Below are 19,519 nucleotides of genomic sequence, written 5' to 3'. Positions count from 1 at the left end.
GAAAGAATCCTTGCTTTGGATTCCCAGTGGTTCCTGTGAGTAGTTTTCAATAGTGTAATGTGTTACGAGGCAGAGCTTTGTAGGTTCTGTCTTTCAGAATGGTATGTCCTGTTGGTCTAACTGACCCTGGAAAAGAATGGTTTCATATAGATAAATGCAATGTGAAACAAACGGCAGCTTTGGTTGGCATTCACGTCGTTAGAGAAAGCAGGATTACGTTCCTTAGTGTCAGGAGATGTCCCCAGAAAACTGTCAGTTCTAGTGTAGCAGTGTTTTTCTAATTCCTTGGTTATATGTTGATTTCCAGCCAGGTGTTAGACTAGTCCTTAGCTTGCTACTGAAAACTTGTATCTATACTTCATGGCAGACATCTCATAAGCAGTGATGTTTTGGGGAGGATGGAATTTCTGTGGCAGTCAAAGCCATTCATTTTGAAAACCAAAACCCCACTTCCGAGTAGTCAGAAACACTGAGGCAGTGTCATAGGCTGCTTTCCTGCACTCAGCTTACTGCAGAGCAGAATTGATAATTGGTACGCAGCGTACTGGCACTCCGGCAGAGTCTGGCTTCAGATCCCCTGGTGGTTGCTATGTGAAAGAGGTGGTTCTTCCTTCCTACACAACTCGAAAGTCTGCATATTTTGGGCATTCTTATTCCTAACACTGGAGTGGAGTGCTTTTGAAAGTAAAATTCAACTAAATCAAACTGCGGTGTTGTGAAGTCTGTCTTTTCTCTCTTGGTCCAGGAGAACCTAGAGCTAAGGTATGTTGTCTTTTAATCTACTATCCTAATGTTAAAGGCAGGTAGCCCTACATATCATTGAGGTGCCTGTATTTGTTCTATGCTTTGCTATGTGCTGTTTCCAGGATTTACTTGCAGCTGCAATAGCATGTTGCTGAGATGATCATTTATTAGCTGGGCATACAGTGGTGTGATCCTTTCCTACCCTACAAAAGTGCCACTGTTGTTGTGCATTAATTGAAATTAACAGCATCCAGCACCAAACAAAGCAAGTATTTTGTGTATTGTACTGAGATGTCTTCAGGACAGACAGAGAAGCCTTGGTTACAGGCTGTGACAATTAGTAGTTCAAGACTTCAGGCTTTATAAAAGGAGAGGAGGAAAAAAAAAAAAAAAGAAATAGTGGTTTGGTGCACGTCACTAGTCTCCCATCTACCTCATGGAAGCTGAGGGTGCAGAAGGGAATGGTGTTGGTACACATAGAAAAGCTTTCTGATATTTTGGAATAGGCATATGAACTTTCTGATAGTAATACACAGTGAGGGAGTTAACTTTTAAACCATCCTCTTCTGCTTAGCAGATTTTCTAGTAGAAAAAGACACGTTTTTTTCTTGTGGCTGAAAATAGCTTGTTTGTTTCCTTTTTATACAAGAAAATAGAGGTCTGACTGCTAAAATACTACTATTGAAGCTTACGATTTAGCAGTTAGAGTCAGAAGGACTCAAATGTTTATGGGAAGCTGTTGGAAGCAGATTCCCATTCATTTAAACCAGAAGTGAAGTCAGTTACCAGAACTTGGATATCAAACCTTTTCGGCTGGAGAAGTATTTTTTAAAAAAAAAAATTGTTGCGCTGACCTAGATACTGAAGTCTTGGTGGTTCTGTGTCAGTATATCAGGTTATAGCTGTGTTTATAGCTGTAAGGTTAATGATTGAGTGATTGTTTACTTCTGTGAGATAACTGCTGATGGACACTACCTAGCTTTATAAATCTGAAGTTTCACCATAATAATACTCTCTTCAGAGATGAAAACAAGACTGACCTTAGCTGTCATTGTGTAACAGTGCAAGCGAAAGCCTAACATTATTGATAACAGTAATTGCTCTTGTGCAGAATAGCTCCTGACAAGGGTAAGGTAGGAAGCCTGACCAGCTCAATGCTGGGAACTTAGCTGGCCTTGTGCTGGGCTTGCTAGAGTGCTCTGTGCTGCTGTCCTTGTGAAGGTCTGTGGAGAGCTTATAATGCTGGTGGTGACACTGGCGCTGCAGGGACCACAGCGGCAGGAATCAAATAGATGACAGCTGTTCCATAGCTGGAGGATGAGAAGCTGAACCCAGTACAATGTGAATTGCCATCTGTCTTTTTCTCAGCTCAGGCACCACTACTAAAGGTATAGAAGCCATGGTTATATCACAAACTGTGTCTTACCCAGGCTGTCAATAAAATGTCTCTTCTGGTATTTTCCTAGGTATGCTCAGATGGATTTCTAGCCCTGTGTATACACTGGTACCTATATAATTTTGGTATGATGTTCGTTACCTTACATAAATATTTGCATCATGGTGTAAAATAGTGTGGTACTCAGCTAATGTAACTTCACAAAATCAGGTGATATTCCACTGAAAAATGTTGGTCTGTGCATCCAGTTGAGTAGACTGAAATGTGTATGCTTCTGAAAGCGGGTGTTTTCTTTGTTGTTTTGTGCTCATCTTCCTGCTTTATACGTAGATCCAAAAGATTTTATGCTAATAAGCATTTTGAACACTAGTCTGGAGATTCCTTCTGTAATCTTGCAGGTGTTTATGTTGGGACACTGAAGAAACACAGGTTTGGGAAGAAAAAAACTTGGAGTAAAGGAGTAAAGCAGAAGTGTCATCTCCAAAAATGGTGATGTAGTAGCTGGGAAGGGGGAATAATTCACCTCAAAACTTAAATAGTTGGCCAAGTCTTGTGAATAAAAAATAGAGTATGGCAAAATTATGCATAATAGCAATCTTACTTATTGCATTTTGGGAAAACCTGTCACTCAGTTGGTCAATTATGTTGTTCAATAAACTCATGCTTTGAAAACAGTGCCAGTCTGCCTGCATGTTTCTTGTTAGGCTTGGAAGAATGGTCTGTGTGGTTCTGGGGAAAAAAAAAAACCAAAGCATCCTGCTTTTACAGCCAAATTACTGCAAGAAGATTTTAGGAGACTTATTTCATAAAAAATAAAAGAAGTTGACAAAATGGTGATATTGCTTAAAGCTGCTTTATGTTTAAAAAATAAAAATAAACAGCATGCTTATTTCAGATGAGGTTATTTCTTGTGATAACTTGTATTTAAGTAGAGTACCTGAAGATTGTCTTAGCTTTATCTCTGCAAGCATTGCTTTTCTGCATGTGAAATCAGTCAAATAATGGTAGTAGAACCATCTTTTTGTTCTCATTTTAAAGCTGTAGAACCTGCTGGGTATTTAAGGATGTAGTGTAGTTACAGACAGTATTTCTAGACCACTGACTTCAAAGAGGTGCTAGTGTAAACTCTTACCCATGAGTGAGTACTGAGCTGTAGATGTACGTAGAGCCACCTGTTGACGCTGTGTGTCCATCCCACAAGCTCAGTACTGTTGAAAGTTTTATATTGGATTTTCATCTTCAGCCCCTAAGTACTGAATTAAGGTTGATTTAAAACCGTTTTTTTCAGATATGAATGAACATCCCAAAGGTTACAAGCCACAAACTTAAACGTTTTTTCTTCTCTCTTTAGCTTCTGGCTAGTGTTGTACTGCTTATGTAACAGATGAAAAGATTTGAGTTTTTTGTTGCCGAATAGTAGTGTTTCATTGCTATGCTAGTAGGTGTTTGGCAGCTATGAAGTCTGGAGGTACACAGAACAGTGAACCTGACTGTAAAGCTGGCTATTTTCCAAAAAGGGAATTTGTTTCCAGTACACCTTCTGCAATTCTGAATAGCTCTGTGATGATAGGGCAGAGGAACCTTAAAGTCAATAAAAGACTTAGAGGTATATCTTAAGCTTGTATTTGTTCTTGCTTGTTTAGTCACACTACTGTGCTTTTAGGGGATGCAAAAAAGGGTTCACCTGGGATTTATTAGCTATATTTGGATTTTCTTTCAATTTGCTGTCAAATAACATTGAAACTTAAGTTTTAGGTAAATATTTAAATTGCTCAAATCATTTATGAAAACAAAACATTAGAGCATGAAGGCATGTAATTCAATACTGCAAATAAATAAGCAAATACCATTTTAATAACTGGTTTCACTTTGCTGTGTAATAACAATGCAAATTACTATTTTGTTTTCAGTCCTCTACCCTCCCTCCCTGAGTGAAATACCGATGCTGTTTCTCTAAATGGGTAGTTCGTTAACTGTTTGATAGCATACAAAACGTAACTCCTGCGGAAACTGCTTAATAACAGATCTTCTGCAGTGGCATGTCTGATTTGTATGAAACATTGCAGTAATTGGCTTCCTTGGTATTGTCAGCAAAATTTAAATGAAAGTGACAGTAACTAGTCCAGATTTTTTTCATTTTGTTCAGGTTAAAACTATTAGACAGTAAGTGACTTACTGGTTTTATTGCTTTCAATTAGCAACCCAATTTTATGCTCTTTTAATTATCATTTAATTGGATTTCCCCTTTACACTCAAATCCTGGCAGCCAAACCAGCTGATTTTGTATTTGGCACAACTGAGGGGCTGAATTTTTTCCACAAATCTTTCTCCAGGGAATGTTACTGCCAGCATAAAAACTCTTCTTTGGAAGTGGCAGATCTACTTTAAAACCTTTCTGGCCTCTAAATTTGCACCCCCTCATTTGTGCCTGACTCTGCATCCACTATTTGAATGGTTGTTGTAACTGAGGAGGCTGAAGCCTCCGCAGTAAAGCTTGAATGTAAAATGTAACCAGATAGGACATACGAACAGTTCTTAAATTAGATTCGAAAAGGTAATGTTGGCATATGTAAGTTGCTTAGGAAAGCGTGTAAATTGTCCCTGTAGCTGTTCCAAGAGATTAATTGTCATGTCTTTGCATGTTCTTAGCAGAGGGGGAATTAGCTGTGTAAACTGACCTTTGAGAGTAAACCAGAGGACAAGGCGGGGTTGGGTTTTGCTTTTAAAAAGGGACTGGAGGGGAGAGGAAGAGAAAGGAAAAGTCAATGGTTTAGAGACTGAAGGAGAAGTAGCGCACTGAACCCTTGCTAGGCTGGAAGAAGAGGCCCTTCCTGAGCCTTCAGCTACAGCCTTCTCCCCTCCTCTGGCAGAAAGAGAAGGTGGGGAAAAAAAAGCAAAAAAGTAAAAGGAGGAGAAAATAGGAAGGACATGTTGCTCTCCTGTTACTAGTTCTGGGCTCCAGATGTGGATAACATCATCCTCTCTGGAGCTGATTGCATGCATGGGCTGAAAAAAAACCATGGCTGGGCTTTTTTTTCTTGTCAGCTTCTAGCTCCTCTGTAAACTATTTTGGGAGTGGGGAGGAAGGACTGTTTATATTAGTGTTAAGAGATTCCTCTTCTAACTCATTTAACCTTCTTCTATAATCCTGAGGGTTAAACATTTTCAGCTCGTGGTTCAGTTGCAGTTATTTGTAGCTGGCATTCACATTTGCTCTGTAATTCAATTTAGATGATGCTGCTTGGCCCAAATTAGAGCAGACTAGTACGAGGAGCTTGGTGCATGTAGAAACAGATCAGAAACTCCATAGTAAGGTCATCCAAGTAGAGTTGTAAATATTTCCCCTTAGTTTTAAGGTATAGTTATCCGGCTTGAGTTCACTTGTGGAATTGTGATTTGTGCTGTCAGATCTTATTTGTCAGATTTCTCAACTACTGGAAATGCTGAGTAACAATCTTTTTGTCATCACAAAAATACTGTAATATTCTCATTAATCCATGTGGCTTCAGTTCCCGTTGTTTGCCAGTTATTTATTTATTAGAGTCTATTTTCTGAATAGCTTTCAGCTACACGTTCTTCAGAGAGATGAGATTTTATTCATACATGTATCTACTTATAGGTGAGGAATTTGAAACTGGAGCATGAGCAGGAGAAAAACAAGATCTTGTCAGAAGCATTAGAGACGCTAGCTACTGAACACCATGAACTAGAGCAGTCCCTGGTTAAGGGATCTCCACCTCTCAGCATCATCAGTGAAGAGCAGTTCTACGATGCTGTTTCAGGTAAGTAACGATGTCCGGAATGTGAGTATGTGGCCAGCACCTGTGGGGTGAATGCACTGTGGGGGCTGAGGGTGTGGGAACAGTATCACTTTAAGTGAAATCTCTCTCTTTCTAACATGGAACTAATTTTAGAGTGCTTCATGTGCTTTGAGTGGGCCTCTAAAATTTTGCCCGACTTCTCCTGTAGAATTGTGTCGTTTACCTTAGTATGAGAAAAAGTTACAAAACCACAGGGCAGTCCTGAAAGGTCTGATTGCTTGGGTGTCTACACCCTTTTTTAAATAGCAAAACTTAAGGCTCCTATTTTAGGAGATGTAACTGTATCTGGTAGCCTTCTGACATGCCTTCTCCATGGTGGTGTATGTTTTTCTTTTGTTGTTAACGTGGGTCAATAAAAATGACTAGTTTTGAGGGATAGTGAGGTTAAAGGCTTGTTCTGTTTCACTTTTGTATATGTTATCACAGATGAAAGAAAAGGATGAATCAAAATCCTGTGTGCATTTCTGAAATATTTTTTCTTCTCCACTCTTCATTTTAGTGTCTTTCATGTTTTCATGTGCAGAACATGCAAATAGTGATATTTAGAAAACTCTGAACTGTGTAAGATGATTATAACATACATTTGTATAGAGTCTGTACATAGTGCAGCTCAGTAGTAGCTCTAACTGGGTGATCTTCAGCGTACAGCTGTCTACAACTATGAAGTATCTGGAAAAGCTGGAGGGTGAGTATAGTCTAACTGTAGCAGATAATTAGGTTGTGATGGCACGCTTCATGAGCAAGTGTGGGGTTACTACTTCTGTGAACTGAACTGTCTGATGCTTCTGATAGATAAAAGCAGTATTCCTAGACTCCTTGGTAGGTGTTCTGCAATGCACAACTTAAGCAGAGAATGGAAAGAAGCAAAATGGAGTCTATGCTTAAGCATAGCACTAGCACGGGAACTCAGCAAATGAACAGCAGACGCTGCTGCTTGGCACAGTAGAAAACTTATCATGCCTTCCAGGAGAAGAGATTGAGGAACACTAGAAACAGGTTCTTCAACTAGAACCAAAAGAACCTGCTGAAAGGCCTCAGGCTCTTTTGCTTGTCACAACAAAGCAAGTAATAGTTGTTTATCTGATGTTGCTGGGACGTAGTCTCTACAGCCAGGCTTGCTTTGTGTGTATGAGAATACGCAGCTTTAAAGAGCTGTTAGTCTGTACATCTCATAACTGACCTGGTCTCTAAATCTGCTTTAATCAAAACGTCCAAAGCTGCCTCTCTAGTTGGAATAGGTGATGTTTTTGTCACTTGAAGCTGCAAACGAATCGCATTGAGTGGGTTTGTGTACCTGTGAAAACTTGTTTTTTATATATATGTACACACACATATATGCTCAACAACACATATGTCAATTCTTTCTCCTTCAGGAGAAGTTACTTGACATAATTCATCTTGATTGCAATTTAAATAATTTTCCAGGACAGACTCGCTTTCTTGACTGTCTGTCAACTTCATCAGACTTGTGTTAGATTCTTTTCTCTAGGTTGTTCAGTCAGTGCTTTGCAGTGCTTGGGGGTCCTCTCTGTCTCTGAAGGCATGTGTTTGGGGGAGGGGTGCTCTGATTTTCATTTGGGGGAGGGCTAGAGAAAGGAAAATGTGACCTGTTTTCCTGGTTGCTGGATGCATGCTATGGCTTTCACTGTTAGCACAAAAGGAATTAGTTTCTTGTGAATGTGGCTTGGGGTGGGTTTTTTTGCTAATTGCTGTGATCTTGGTAATGCCTTCTAACTCTCTAGGTTTTCTGCCATATCTGTGGAGTCTAAACTAGAAGGCTTCATGTCTCTGACAAGAATACAGTGAGAGCAGAGGAGTCGGGGATATATGATACTGGCTCAGAGGTTGGGAATGGGGTCTTCTTGAGCTAATGAGACAGGGGATATGATAATAGGTGTTTTCATAAGAAAGCAGTGATTAATCCTAATTGTCAGAAGTTAAAAATTTTCAGCTCCAGAAATCTGCGCTACTAGGACTTTGTCTTCAAAGCTTTTGCTAAACCTTATTTGCAATCCAATAGTATTTTATTAAGTTAAATGGTACTGATTTTAGATAAATAGACATATTCATGAGTTATCTTACTAGGCTATATAGGAGACTGAGCAAACACCAATGTATTTTAACAGGATGACGTGACAAGTTACAACGTCCGTCAGTGGAAAAATGCCACTGCTTCCAGAGTATTTTTGCTATTAGGATGCTATCTTTTTGTAGTTAGTTCTCTGAATTTTTAGATCTCCACCGTAGGAGTGAGTTTAGAAGTGCGAGTGTTGCATAACTAGGCTTGCACTTTGAGCTAAAGAATCATTAGCTTTGATTTGACAGGTTGAAAGAAGCCACTGCTGGTTTGGTTTTGTTTTTCAAGAGTGTTGTCTTCATATTAGACACTTTCTTGTTTACTCTCAACAAAAGTATCGCTAGCTGCAACAATTCAGAGCAATGCGAGACTTTCCAAAGAGGTTTTTGAACAAGGGGTTTATTAGAAAGGATATGTTCACAGCGGCAGCTACTTGTCCCCATTTACCATGCTCTGATTCACATTATAGAGCAACCTGATTGCATGAACCAGACTCCTGAATGAAGGTGAATCAGAAAATATAGTCCAGTTGCTATTGGACACTCAGTCCATGGTAAGAGTAGAGATAATCTGAAGAGAATGCCACCAGAGATGTATTTAGTTCAAGTGTCAAGTCCTCAGCACCATCTGTTTGGCTTGCAAATCTGCTCCAACTGAGCTATGCTACCTGCTAATGTTGGCATTGACTAAATTGGTCACTGGTAAGTCTGTGTTGTGTAGTTCTGTTTGTAGAAATTGTGAGCACGGTTACAGAAATAGCCTCTTTCTTTTCCAATCCCAAGGTGAGGACAGTGTTTGTAAAGTGGTAAGATTGCTTACTGAAGTAGTAGTTTGTTTGCTTCTCTTCTTATTTTTAAGTGATAGCTGTTGTCAATGCTTTCTGACTGTTGCGGCAACTCCTAAATCTCTGCAATGGGAGACCAGTAGACACTGAACATGAAAAGACAAATCTACAGGAAATGGGAGTTACTTTGTGCTACCAAAGTGTGACATCCAGTGTTAAGAACAGCAAAGTTAAGGGTGTTACTAATCTGAACTCTGATAAAATAGGTCAGTTAACAGTGCTTCTGGTGCACTGATCCTCTCATCATGGGAGTGGTGGAAATGTGTAATTAACTCGATAGCACATGGAGTGCTGCAGCTCTGTTTCAGGATGGAATGCCTAATGTGTCAAACTCTTCTACGTTTAAAGTGGGGTGGGGGTGGGAGGGGACATTGGGGAAGGGAAGAAGCATTAAACAAGTAGCAAAATTTAAGACCAATGACATCTCCTAAAGAGCTGGAGAAGTTATTAGCTTTGATTAAATATAGAGACCTCAGGAAGCATATGAAAACAGAATACAAATACAGAGTCCATCCACAATGTTGAAAAATGGCTAAGCAGGTCAAGAATTAAAGGGTGAAGGTATTTGATTTGTCTTTCAGATAAGATTCCCTGATTATATGCAGATTGCACACTCAATTTGAGAAGAGCTTAGAACTGTCTTGATTTCTTTCTTGAATGGGTTTTGTCTGAGAGGTGGGGGTTTTCTGCAAACACAGCTTTTGTGCATGTTGAAGGAGGTATTTATGGTTTTACATAGGTGTAATCTCACTATAAAAGCAGTTATTTAGCTGTAGGAGTATTTCTATTATGCTAAAGGTAACCTGTCATAATGTCTTCAACTGTTTTGTACCACTGAGTGCTGTGTTTATAAATGATGCTCTTAAACAGTACAAGTAGTAGACTAGTTCTCTTGGGTTTGCTCACTTCCTAGTTTGTCTCCAGTCATCAGCTCACTTAAAAGTAAAAATTGTGCAAAACGCATAGAAACTTACTGGCCTTTCCTTCCATGTTTAGAGGAGTTTGTCAAGTGGCTTTTTTTGAATATATACCAAAAATACTCCACAACCTCTGTGAGAACACTGCTGGCTGTGGACTTTTTGCCTTGAATATAGTTAAAAGAATGATTCAAGTATATCAGAGAAGGATGGGAAACACCTGGTCAGAATTCAAACCCAACCTTGCCAGTGGTTAAACACCACCTTTCTGAGGTATATTTATTAATCAAATACATTGGCCAAACTTTTCTTTCTGGAACTGAAGACTTATCAGTTGTTGCAAGAGGAGATGAACTTCCCTTGAGTTAAGCTTCTGTCTTGTCTCTGCTGTTTCCCCTTGCTCTCCCACTCTTGCAAGAAATAGCTGGTGTTTTTAGTTACCCTGACACTTGAGGTTTCATGAGCTGAAGTGCTTCCTAGTCAGCCTGATCTTGTCTCAGAGACGACTTAAAAATTTTGGCTTCTGAACAGGGACTCTTATTCCTTCTCCTCCCCCCTCAGCCCACACCCCCTTAAGTTCAATAGAAAAAATATCTCATTTTCTCCTAGTCATCTGTTTGACAGCTGCTCTGTAGCAGCTTGTGAATATAAATCTTTTTTTGCAGTGACGGGGGAGTATGCAAATCTTAATTCAGAAAAGAGTTAGCTGCAAGTACCCAGGAAAAGCTCAGTTCAAGTTGCCTGTTGATCTGTGCTCACAATACAATACTAGGCTTGTTCACTGACACCTAAACAAGCTCTTAAGCCTTGTTAAGCTTGTTGGGTCAAAGGAGGTAGCTGAGGTTTAGGGATTGGAGATTGATATCTTTGGTGGCAAGAGCTGTTGTAGACATACTTTCTCAATGAGAGCTGTTTCTCAGGAAAATGGGAGAGATGTTTCTAGAGAGCTATTTTTTATAACAGTATCTGGTTTCATTCTTCTGCTGTGCTTTATTGCATAGCCTGCTCTTGTATTAGGTAAGGCATGTGCCCTGGAGAAGGCTGGCTGGTCAGTGTCCGCAGCTCTGGAGAAGTTTGCAAGTGCTGAGCTCAGTCCAACATAATTGTCTCTTGGCACTGTAAGGCCAGCATTAGAACTGATCATGTGTATTGTTTAAAAATCCTTGTTACACTGAGAAGCATATCAGAGTGGTCAGCAGTTCTGGTGAAGCTTACCTGTTCTTCCCTTGCCATCTGTGGAGTCCTAGGTTGTTGTGGAAAGTCCTGTTAACGGAATTGTGTGTCGTGACTCTTGTCTGAAGACAAGACAGTCCTGAATGGTACAGAAGAAAGGAGGCAGACTCTTTGCTTTATGTTACAGGGTTTGCTTCATGCTTTCATTGTCACAATAACTGTTGGCACAGTTGAGCAACTCTTTCACTAGAGAGGTGGAATGCTTGCCTTGAAGGGATTTGTAGCTTGTCATGTCATCAGGATGCTCAAGCCCAAGTTGTGTTACACTGCTAGAGTGTCTCTTCCTCTGTGATAATTGGATACACAACAGTGTTTTCCTGACTACCTGGGCTTATGATCTCTGGAGAAACCTGTATTTTATGTAACAGACTTGTCCGCAGGTAAAAATGCTGCTCCTTATCCTACTTGTTTTATACAGTACCCACCAAACTAATGCTTTGATATGTTATGTCATAATTTGGCACAGAACCAGACTGACGAATTTGAGGAAACTTATGTGAAGATTCTCTGGAGTGCCAGTCCACTTTGTTAACATATCCTTAGCACCAGCTGGCAGTTCTTTTCATTCCCTAGCAACTGGCTTAATTTCAGTACTGTCTTGACGAGGATAGGGATGAATGTTTTTAATGAAAGCAAAGATCTTTATGCTTCTAGATCTCACTTTTCTCTAGAGAGGATGGAGACATTGTGATACAGCCCCATCCATTAATCAGGATTTCATCCTATTGACCCTTCTGTAATCTGGATGTAGTAGAAAGTCCTCTTGTCATTGTCCCCTTCACCAAAGCAACATATAATGTACATGTTCTGGAGAAGCTACTGGCATCAGGCTTTTTTTAAGAGAAAATGCAAAAGCACCTGGCAATGGACAGCTGTAACTGAGGTATTCTTTTGGATGGACTACTACTTCAGCAGGTTTCGATTACTAGTTTTGAATTAGAATCAGTGTGTGAGAGAATGACTAATCTTGCAATTATTTCTCTGGGTAGTTGCAGCCAAGAGCAGTAGCATATGCTGAAAGAAGTACGTAGCAGGAATGGAGTCTACCACAGTTTGGGTTCACTTTTTCAGAAGCAATAAGGCTTGCATGAAGCTGTTTACCAGTCAGTGTTGGACCTGGTTTCTGCTGAAGGATTTCTCAAATGGAATGGATAGAAATTGGTGCATCTTACTTGTCTTGAGCTGTTCCTTTGCATCTTGGAGCTTGCAATTGGATAATCTTTTGATAATCTTGTTGAATTTGAAATTAAAACATGAAACAAAAATACAGCCATTAGCCAGGAAATTTTTACTTTGTGATTTGGGGCAAGACTGTTCTCCAGAGCTGGTCAAACACTTCCTGACCAAAACACTGGTTGGAAATAAGGTGGTGGTGTTGATGTTTGTTTTTAGTTTTAGGTGTGATGTGGATTGTACTATTAACCTACCTTCCAGAGTACAAAGTTTATCTTACTGATTGATGAGTTTATAATTTGGACCTGGAACTTACGTGGCTAATTTAATTCACTGTGCACAGTATCTCCTGTTTTTTGATACTTGTTCAGTAGGTTGGGAAGTGAAGGTTGCTGAACAGCACTGAGTGTCTAGGAATTTAGACCAGTTGGAAATCTTTGTATAAGGAGTTAATACTTGAATGTTCAGGTAACTGGTATTTAGTTAGGTAAGATACTGACACCTGCATGACACTGGTACTTGCCCTAAGCAAGTGTATTATTATTCAGTGTAATAAGTGTTAGATTTTTGGCTGGTTTTCAAAGAGGATTTTTAATCTGTGTTCATGCATATCTCTCAATCTCTTTAGTCTATATCTAGATACAGAGCTGCAGTGGTCTGTGGCAGTACTAGTTACTTACCAAATGGATGCTGTCGTCAGGACACGGTAGCCTACTTAGGTTTCAGTTTTGTACAAAGAGGGAAGATCTGTTAGTGACTGAAGTCTAGCACAGGTGGTAGATTCATTAACATGCACCTGCTCTTTTGCAGATTCAGAATCTGAAAAATCATTAAGTGGTTTTGAAACAACAACAGCCTACTCGTTAGAGGACAGCATGGATTCAAAAGATACAATAACTTCAAGCATGTCTCAAGAAAAGGTTTGTGGCAGTGGGGAGTTGCTGTCTAATGGAATCAAAAAACACAGGTAGGATGTCGCCTGTTCTTAAGGTATTATAATATGCATTAATAGTAAGTAAAAGACTACAGAAATCTCTGACAAGTTAACGGTGAAAGCTTTTAAAACTTTGTTAGGGATGATTGACAAGTAGTTGGTTGTGCTATGATTTTATAAGAATATCTTTCCAAGGCCAGTGTGCTCCTTTGTGTCTTGCTTTTTGGTGATCAAATCTGAATAAGTAAAAATAAAATATAACGTGCTATGTAAAAATGAACGCACTTGTTTTTAATAGATCTTATTGAAATCTATGTGGATTTTAATTCCTTCATGTATCTTTGATGATCTATGCCTCCTATTGCCTCTTTAATTTCCAGTCATTTGATCCTTCTATTGATATCAGGAATGAATGAAAAATATTGCTAGCCTGGCATCAGAAACTCAAATGTGAACAAAAGGAGCCTTATTCTAACAGGCTCATCCATGTTTTATGTCCTTATTTTGTGTTGTCAAATGATCCATTTTTGTTTGTTTCCTTGCCGATAAAGGAGGACAATAGGTCTGGAGTTAATGGTATGTAATAGACACCGCTATTCTCGAGTTTCAGTGAAGGACCAATATAATGTTTGTGCTACAGATCAAGCCAGACTTCAGTGTGTTTCAGAAAGACTACTTTAGAAGTGTTTTGAATGTGTGGAATGGTGATGGGTACACCAGATTTCTGTAAAAACAGGAACTTCATGTTTAATTTTACAGAAGCGAGCAAGGCACGCTTTAGTTGATATCGTAAATAGTTAAATTGCAGTGACTGTTGAAGTATGTGGTAATGTCAGAGACCTGATGTTTCAAGGTTCAGCCTCTGCATGTATATCCGTCCCATACTAGGCAATGACTAAGGCAAATGAGACTTGGGTGGAGCAATGGGGTGGTTTGGGAAGGTAACATAAAGCAGCTGACTAAGATGTTGCTCTGTGCTCTTGTGCTGTTAGCAAGGATGGTGTTTATGTATGGTGTTTATCTTTCCTAATTAGAGCCGGAAGTTCAGGAGTTGGGGGAAGCACTAGGTGCAGGTGGACATCTGAATTACATCCATTGCCTTGGAAACAGTGAGGAGAAAGGAGGCAATTAATGATCAATGTGAAAATGATGTGTATTGACATGCATTGTTTTGAAGAGTTTTAACAAGAATTGATCTTCTGTTTGCTATAAAAAAGAAACAACTTTGCAAGTTTCTGCACTATGTTGTCAGAACTGTAGGGAGCAAGTGGCTGGAGAAGCGTTTAAGATCTGCTGATTTATAAAAGGGGGAATGAAGAGTAATAAACAAGTACCTCTGTGTAAGTTGTTTGAGTTGCATGTCTTTTAGTAGTAAAGAGAGTGGAGTAAAATCAGTGCATAAATTGGCTGGCTAATAATTTACAGCTAAAGAAAAGCAGGAACATCCGCTTTGCATATAGATAAGAAGGTATGGCCATATTTTATGTGACTAAATGGCTACAGAGCACTTTCTAGGTTGAGCTGTAATGTCAAGCTTTTTTACCTGTCACCTTGGTGACACACTGGGATTTGTCCACAAACATATTGATGCAAACTGTTTCTCCCCAGAGTTCAGCCAATTTAAATCTTACCTGCAAGAGAACATTCTCAGGGGATGGGAGTTGTGTGGTGTTTCTAGCCTTGCTTTTGAGGCTCTTGGTGGCAGCGATGTTTGGCCTGGTGTGGGATCTGTTTGCTGTGTCTGATTGCAGTTTGAACTTCAGAACTATTGCCTACCTGGAGCTGCTGGCTCCAGTTTGTGCCTTTTTTTGGTTTTGGGGCTTGTTAGCTTGTTAGAGGGCACGTAGTCAAATACGCATTGCCTGCGATACCACCTGTGTACTTTTCAGAGCAGAAACCTTAACTACTTGATGCTGTGCAAAGTGGAGGGTTCAGAATGCTTTGATAGCACTTAATTCCATCCTTGCACCCTTGAGTTTGCTATAACTTTTTTGTTTAAATTCTGTTTGTGTTAACCACATGGAAACAAGTCACTTAGAATAGATTAATTTCTTTTATGTAAAATCTTGATACCTTCCTGTAGTTTCTCTGAATAGAGGATCTGCAGCTGCATTTGGGTTGAGAGTACCTAACCCTGTTTAGCAGTCTGTATAAATAAGACTATTTCCTACCTTCGTCTAGAAAATGTGACTTCTAATCTTCCTCTGAGTGTTAAGAGTTTTGCACAGAGGTGGAGGTCAGTTTTTGATGGTGAATGTGTGTTTTTTTGGTTTTGGAAATGGAGGAATAAATCTGTTGGTTCCAAGGAATTAAAAGTGGTTAGATGTACAGATACAGATACATGAAGCCAGTGCCACTTAATCTGCTGCCTTGTTCTGTTTTTTTAACGTAGTTTCAGTCCTACTGATCGTTCATAGTGTTTGAAAGAATGTGGGTGATGCAATTTTCTTGTAGTTTAGATTGATTTGAGAGTGGACTTCATTTTTGGAAACTTTTTGGGAGATGATTTGAGAGATAAGAGAACAGTACATTAAATCCGGAAGCCTCCAAATTACTTCTTTTTAAGAGAATTTTAATCTGAGCCAGACTTTAAAAAAAAAAAAGGGAGGGACATGACACAAACAACCACCAACCTCTGCCCCAACCTTTGCACAAAAATGTTCTGTAATACTTGCCAAGGTTTAACATCCATTTATTACTGCTGTTTCCCTCTTATTGCTGAGTTTTTGTAGTCAGCTTTCCCTTTGCTTCCTCCATCGGGAGCCTTTTAGAGTGCAAATGTGTTTGTGTTTGGCTTTTTGGGAGCCAGGAGGTGGTTTGATCAGGTTTACATGAAGCTCAAGCTAAACATGCCTTTTTCACACCATATATCTTCTTCTCCAGAAGATTCCTGTAGTAGCTGATCTGCTATAGACAATAGTTAGAATAAGTGTTTTTAAGTGAATGATACTAAATGCATCTTATCTGTTCTACTGCACAGAAATTTCAGATGTTTTTATCACAGCTAAAATTAGCTTCTTCGGTTATTTTTAAAACGGACATCTGGAAGGAAATTTTTGCATTCACAAACTTCCCTTAAGCACAGGGAGTGTGTTGAGGTTAGTAGGCCTCACGTCTTGGCTGCCTGGCACTTTTTCATGTGTCCTTACTTGTCCCTGGGATCCTTCCTGGTGACTTAGAACTGCTTTGTTTCTTCAGTATGTGGGTTATATGGAGAAAAGAACTGACTTCCATATCAGGTTTGGCTGATATCTGTAAGAAGTACAGATGAATGACTGAAACTGAATGCCTACTTTCAAGTAGTTAAACAAATTGAGTGGAGGAACAGGTTAACTTAAAATGTAAGTTTTATTGTGTAAGGAAAGCAATCTCTGTGTTTAGCAAATTAGAGGCATGTGAGTGTGTTTTACATGCAGAAGAGTTTACTTAAACACGAATACCCACTCTGCTAACTGCCTTCATTAAAGAAGAAATAAATAAACACTACAAATGAAGATAAGGCTGAATACTTGGTGGACGCTGTCCTCTCGTGGACATTTATATCAAAGCATCTACAGAAGTACTTTATGCTTAATATTATTCAACATGATCTGTTTCATGAAATATTTTTGTATCAGTGGAAAATCAGAATAGGGAGTGAGTGTTATCATGTTGATCAGTTAAAACAAATCCTCGTACCTGATTGTTACCTGTAAGGGAGCTGAGTAAAACAAGTCAGTGTTAGCTGTTTGCTACTTGCTAACAAAACGTATTTTGGTACCATGAGGAGTTCAGGCATATGACTAGGTTTTTAATGGAATGGGGCTTGTTGTATTTTAAGGAGCACTTTCTGGTTTTGTTCTGAAAACTGAAACCATCAGCCCTGGTAAAGGTGTTAAAGGTGTTTCAGTAGCAGATAAGTATGGGAGGTAATACAGCAAGTAGGGCTACTGAAACTAACAACTTAGCCTGAATAGATTTATTTCTTTTTATTTAATATTATTTTTTTCTTTTGGTGATGTTTCTGTTTATCAGAAAATTGGGGTGAAGGCGGCAGCCTGTTCACACTCTCAAAGTAGCTAAAGCAATATGTTTTTTAGAGAGGAGACAAGATCATCTTGATTAGGAGGGCAACACGACCATTTAGACAGAGTTAACTAAACTTCAACTCAAATAGCTCATGCAGTTTGAGTGAGCTGTAAGTAATTCTTACCTACTGAGAATTTTTCTCACTGGTAATAGCTTCGTGATCCAAACGTGAATTCTAGTGGTGCTGTGGACAAAGGGTTTTGACCTGTATTTATGCCTTTCTGTTGGTAAATTAGATTAATAGTTGAGCTGGTCAGTAGCGGTAAGAAAACTGAACAACATTTGTGCCTGATTCCTCGTAAAGCTGAGAAATACAGGCTGTACTAAACAGCCTAAATGTTAGTCTTGAAAGTATGTTTAAGACCTGCTTCAGGATATGTCAGGCCCCTATAGATCAGGCTGTTTTCTGTTCTTTAATGATGCTGCTTTTCCTGTTGGTTCTGAGGTCTGATTTTAATATAGGCAATAAGTGTAATGGCCCTTTATTGTCAGTACACAGGTGACTAGCAAAAAAAAAAAACCCCGTCTTAACCCTCAGATCTGTTCAGACATAGTGAACATACCTGTGTACATACTTAGAAATTTTTTCTCACAAAGACACGACTAAGTATCTTAACAGTGCCATTGTGAAAATGCTGTTCTGATAGATGGTGTAGAAATTCTTTTCCACTGCTCCTACACAAAATAAAGGGAATGGTTCTGGTTATGTTTTTGGAGAAATTCAGGCTTCTGCAGGTAATTTGTTAATTTAAAAAAATTTGAAAACTGTTACTTTCAAAAAAAGCATTTGAGTTTTAGTCATGGTTAGTAATGGAAAACTTCTCTTACTTCTGGTTTCCTCCCTGTTCCTTTCTGCAGAACAAGCTTGCCATCTCCAATGTTTTCCAGAAATGACTTCAGTATCTGGAGTATCTTAAGAAAATGCATTGGAATGGTAGGTAATGAGAAAGCTACGGTAAAAGATGTGAAGTGATTGTTTCATTTGAGGCCCAAATTAAAACTTGTTGTGGAGAGGGATTTTTATTTTTCTTTTAAATTTGCTGTTTATTTTGCTTGCTTTCACAACTTGAAGGTAAGATTTGTTCAGAGCAATATTCCTTCTGTTAAAGTGTTTTGTCTTGATTTTAACCCTTAAAGTACATTGTGGTAGCAAAAATTTTTTACTTTGGAAAGTACTTTCTTACTGTGGAAAACAACAAAAACAAAAACCCCAACTACTTTAACTTTGATCTTCTCCATTCCTCTGAGTATCAGTCTTCCCTTCCAAGGGTGTTACTGGCCAGACGGTGGCCAGATCAGAGTTTAGCTGGTTGGCACATAATCTGCTTCTAGCTAAGGGCGAATTGAGTCTCGAGTTCTCTCCATAGATCCTGCAATAGGCTGAACATACTGCCTGCTGATAAGCCTCAGGAACCTAGAGAAGGGAATGTTTTCTCCTCTTCCCCTTGCTGTAGTTATCTCATTGCTGGTGCTGTTACTGTAGAAATGCTGAGGAATGCCTGTATCACCAGCTGTCTTCAGGGGATGTTGTGAAGCGTCTGAGGCTTCTCACAGAGGCTTTAGTGAAAGCTTCTCACAGAGGCTTTAGTGGAAAAGTGTTACAACCTTAAAATACAAAGAGCAGATTGAAATCCCATCTTGCATGAAGTGTGTACAGGAAAACAAACAAAAAAAATCCATGAAGGTCTTAATTCTGCTTTGCAGAAATTGCTGCACAGAAGTTGCAGTTTGAGGCAAGGAGGGCAGGTGGAACTTGGAGTGGATTGTACCGAAGTGTCTGCCAAAGCTGTTAGTGCCAGAGTTGCTATTGTGGTTAAGAACAGTGCTGTTTACTGCGCATGTTGCCAGTGGTAATAGTATATGCTTTTAATTTGCTAATGCAGGCTGTTTAAAACATTGCTATGTTATGCATTCAGAGGGCATGCTTTTTAAAAATGAGAAAGAGAATAAACAGCATCAGAACTGTAAGACTTCTTTCAAATTTTTATTCCCATTAAAAAAATTCCTTCTTTCTTCAGAATACAGAATTCTTGTTTTCATTCCTGTTGCAATGTTTCCCTGTCCTTTCTCATCCTCCTCCGCCTGCCTGCCCACCTGCCTCCAATAAAGATAATATGTTTAAGTAATTAGATGGCCTATATCTATTTTAAGAGTGATAAATAACTTGGTCTTTAAAAGGGTTGGTCCTTAATACTTCATTTCATTGTTTCATCTCACCTTCTTAATGCATTTGTGGATAGGAATTTTGTTTGGTTGGTTGGTTTTCTTGCTGTTTTTAAAACAGCCTTAATGACAACACATGTAGGCTTATC

At 39.1% G+C, this 19,519-nt stretch overlaps 1 protein-coding gene across 3 annotated transcripts in view; it reads left to right on the top strand.

The window, feature by feature from the left end:
* OSBPL1A (oxysterol binding protein like 1A) overlaps positions 1-19,519 on the top strand; it is a 76,262-nt gene that overhangs the window by 40,154 nt on the left and 16,589 nt on the right. For all 3 annotated transcript variants that reach the window (XM_086608622.1, XM_086608621.1, XM_086608620.1), the window contains exons 16-18: positions 5,760-5,922; positions 13,016-13,172; positions 18,066-18,141. In XM_086608622.1, the coding sequence (XP_086464748.1) occupies positions 5,760-5,922; positions 13,016-13,172; positions 18,066-18,141 (396 nt within the window). The remainder of the gene's footprint in view (positions 1-5,759; positions 5,923-13,015; positions 13,173-18,065; positions 18,142-19,519) is intronic.

This window comes from Tauraco erythrolophus, chromosome 3, assembly GCF_009769465.1.
Source record: "Tauraco erythrolophus isolate bTauEry1 chromosome 3, bTauEry1.pri, whole genome shotgun sequence".
Classification (NCBI taxonomy): domain Eukaryota; kingdom Metazoa; phylum Chordata; class Aves; order Musophagiformes; family Musophagidae; genus Tauraco; species Tauraco erythrolophus.
Note: the sequence above shows the minus strand (reverse complement) of the source record. Positions and strands in the feature narration are given on the sequence as shown.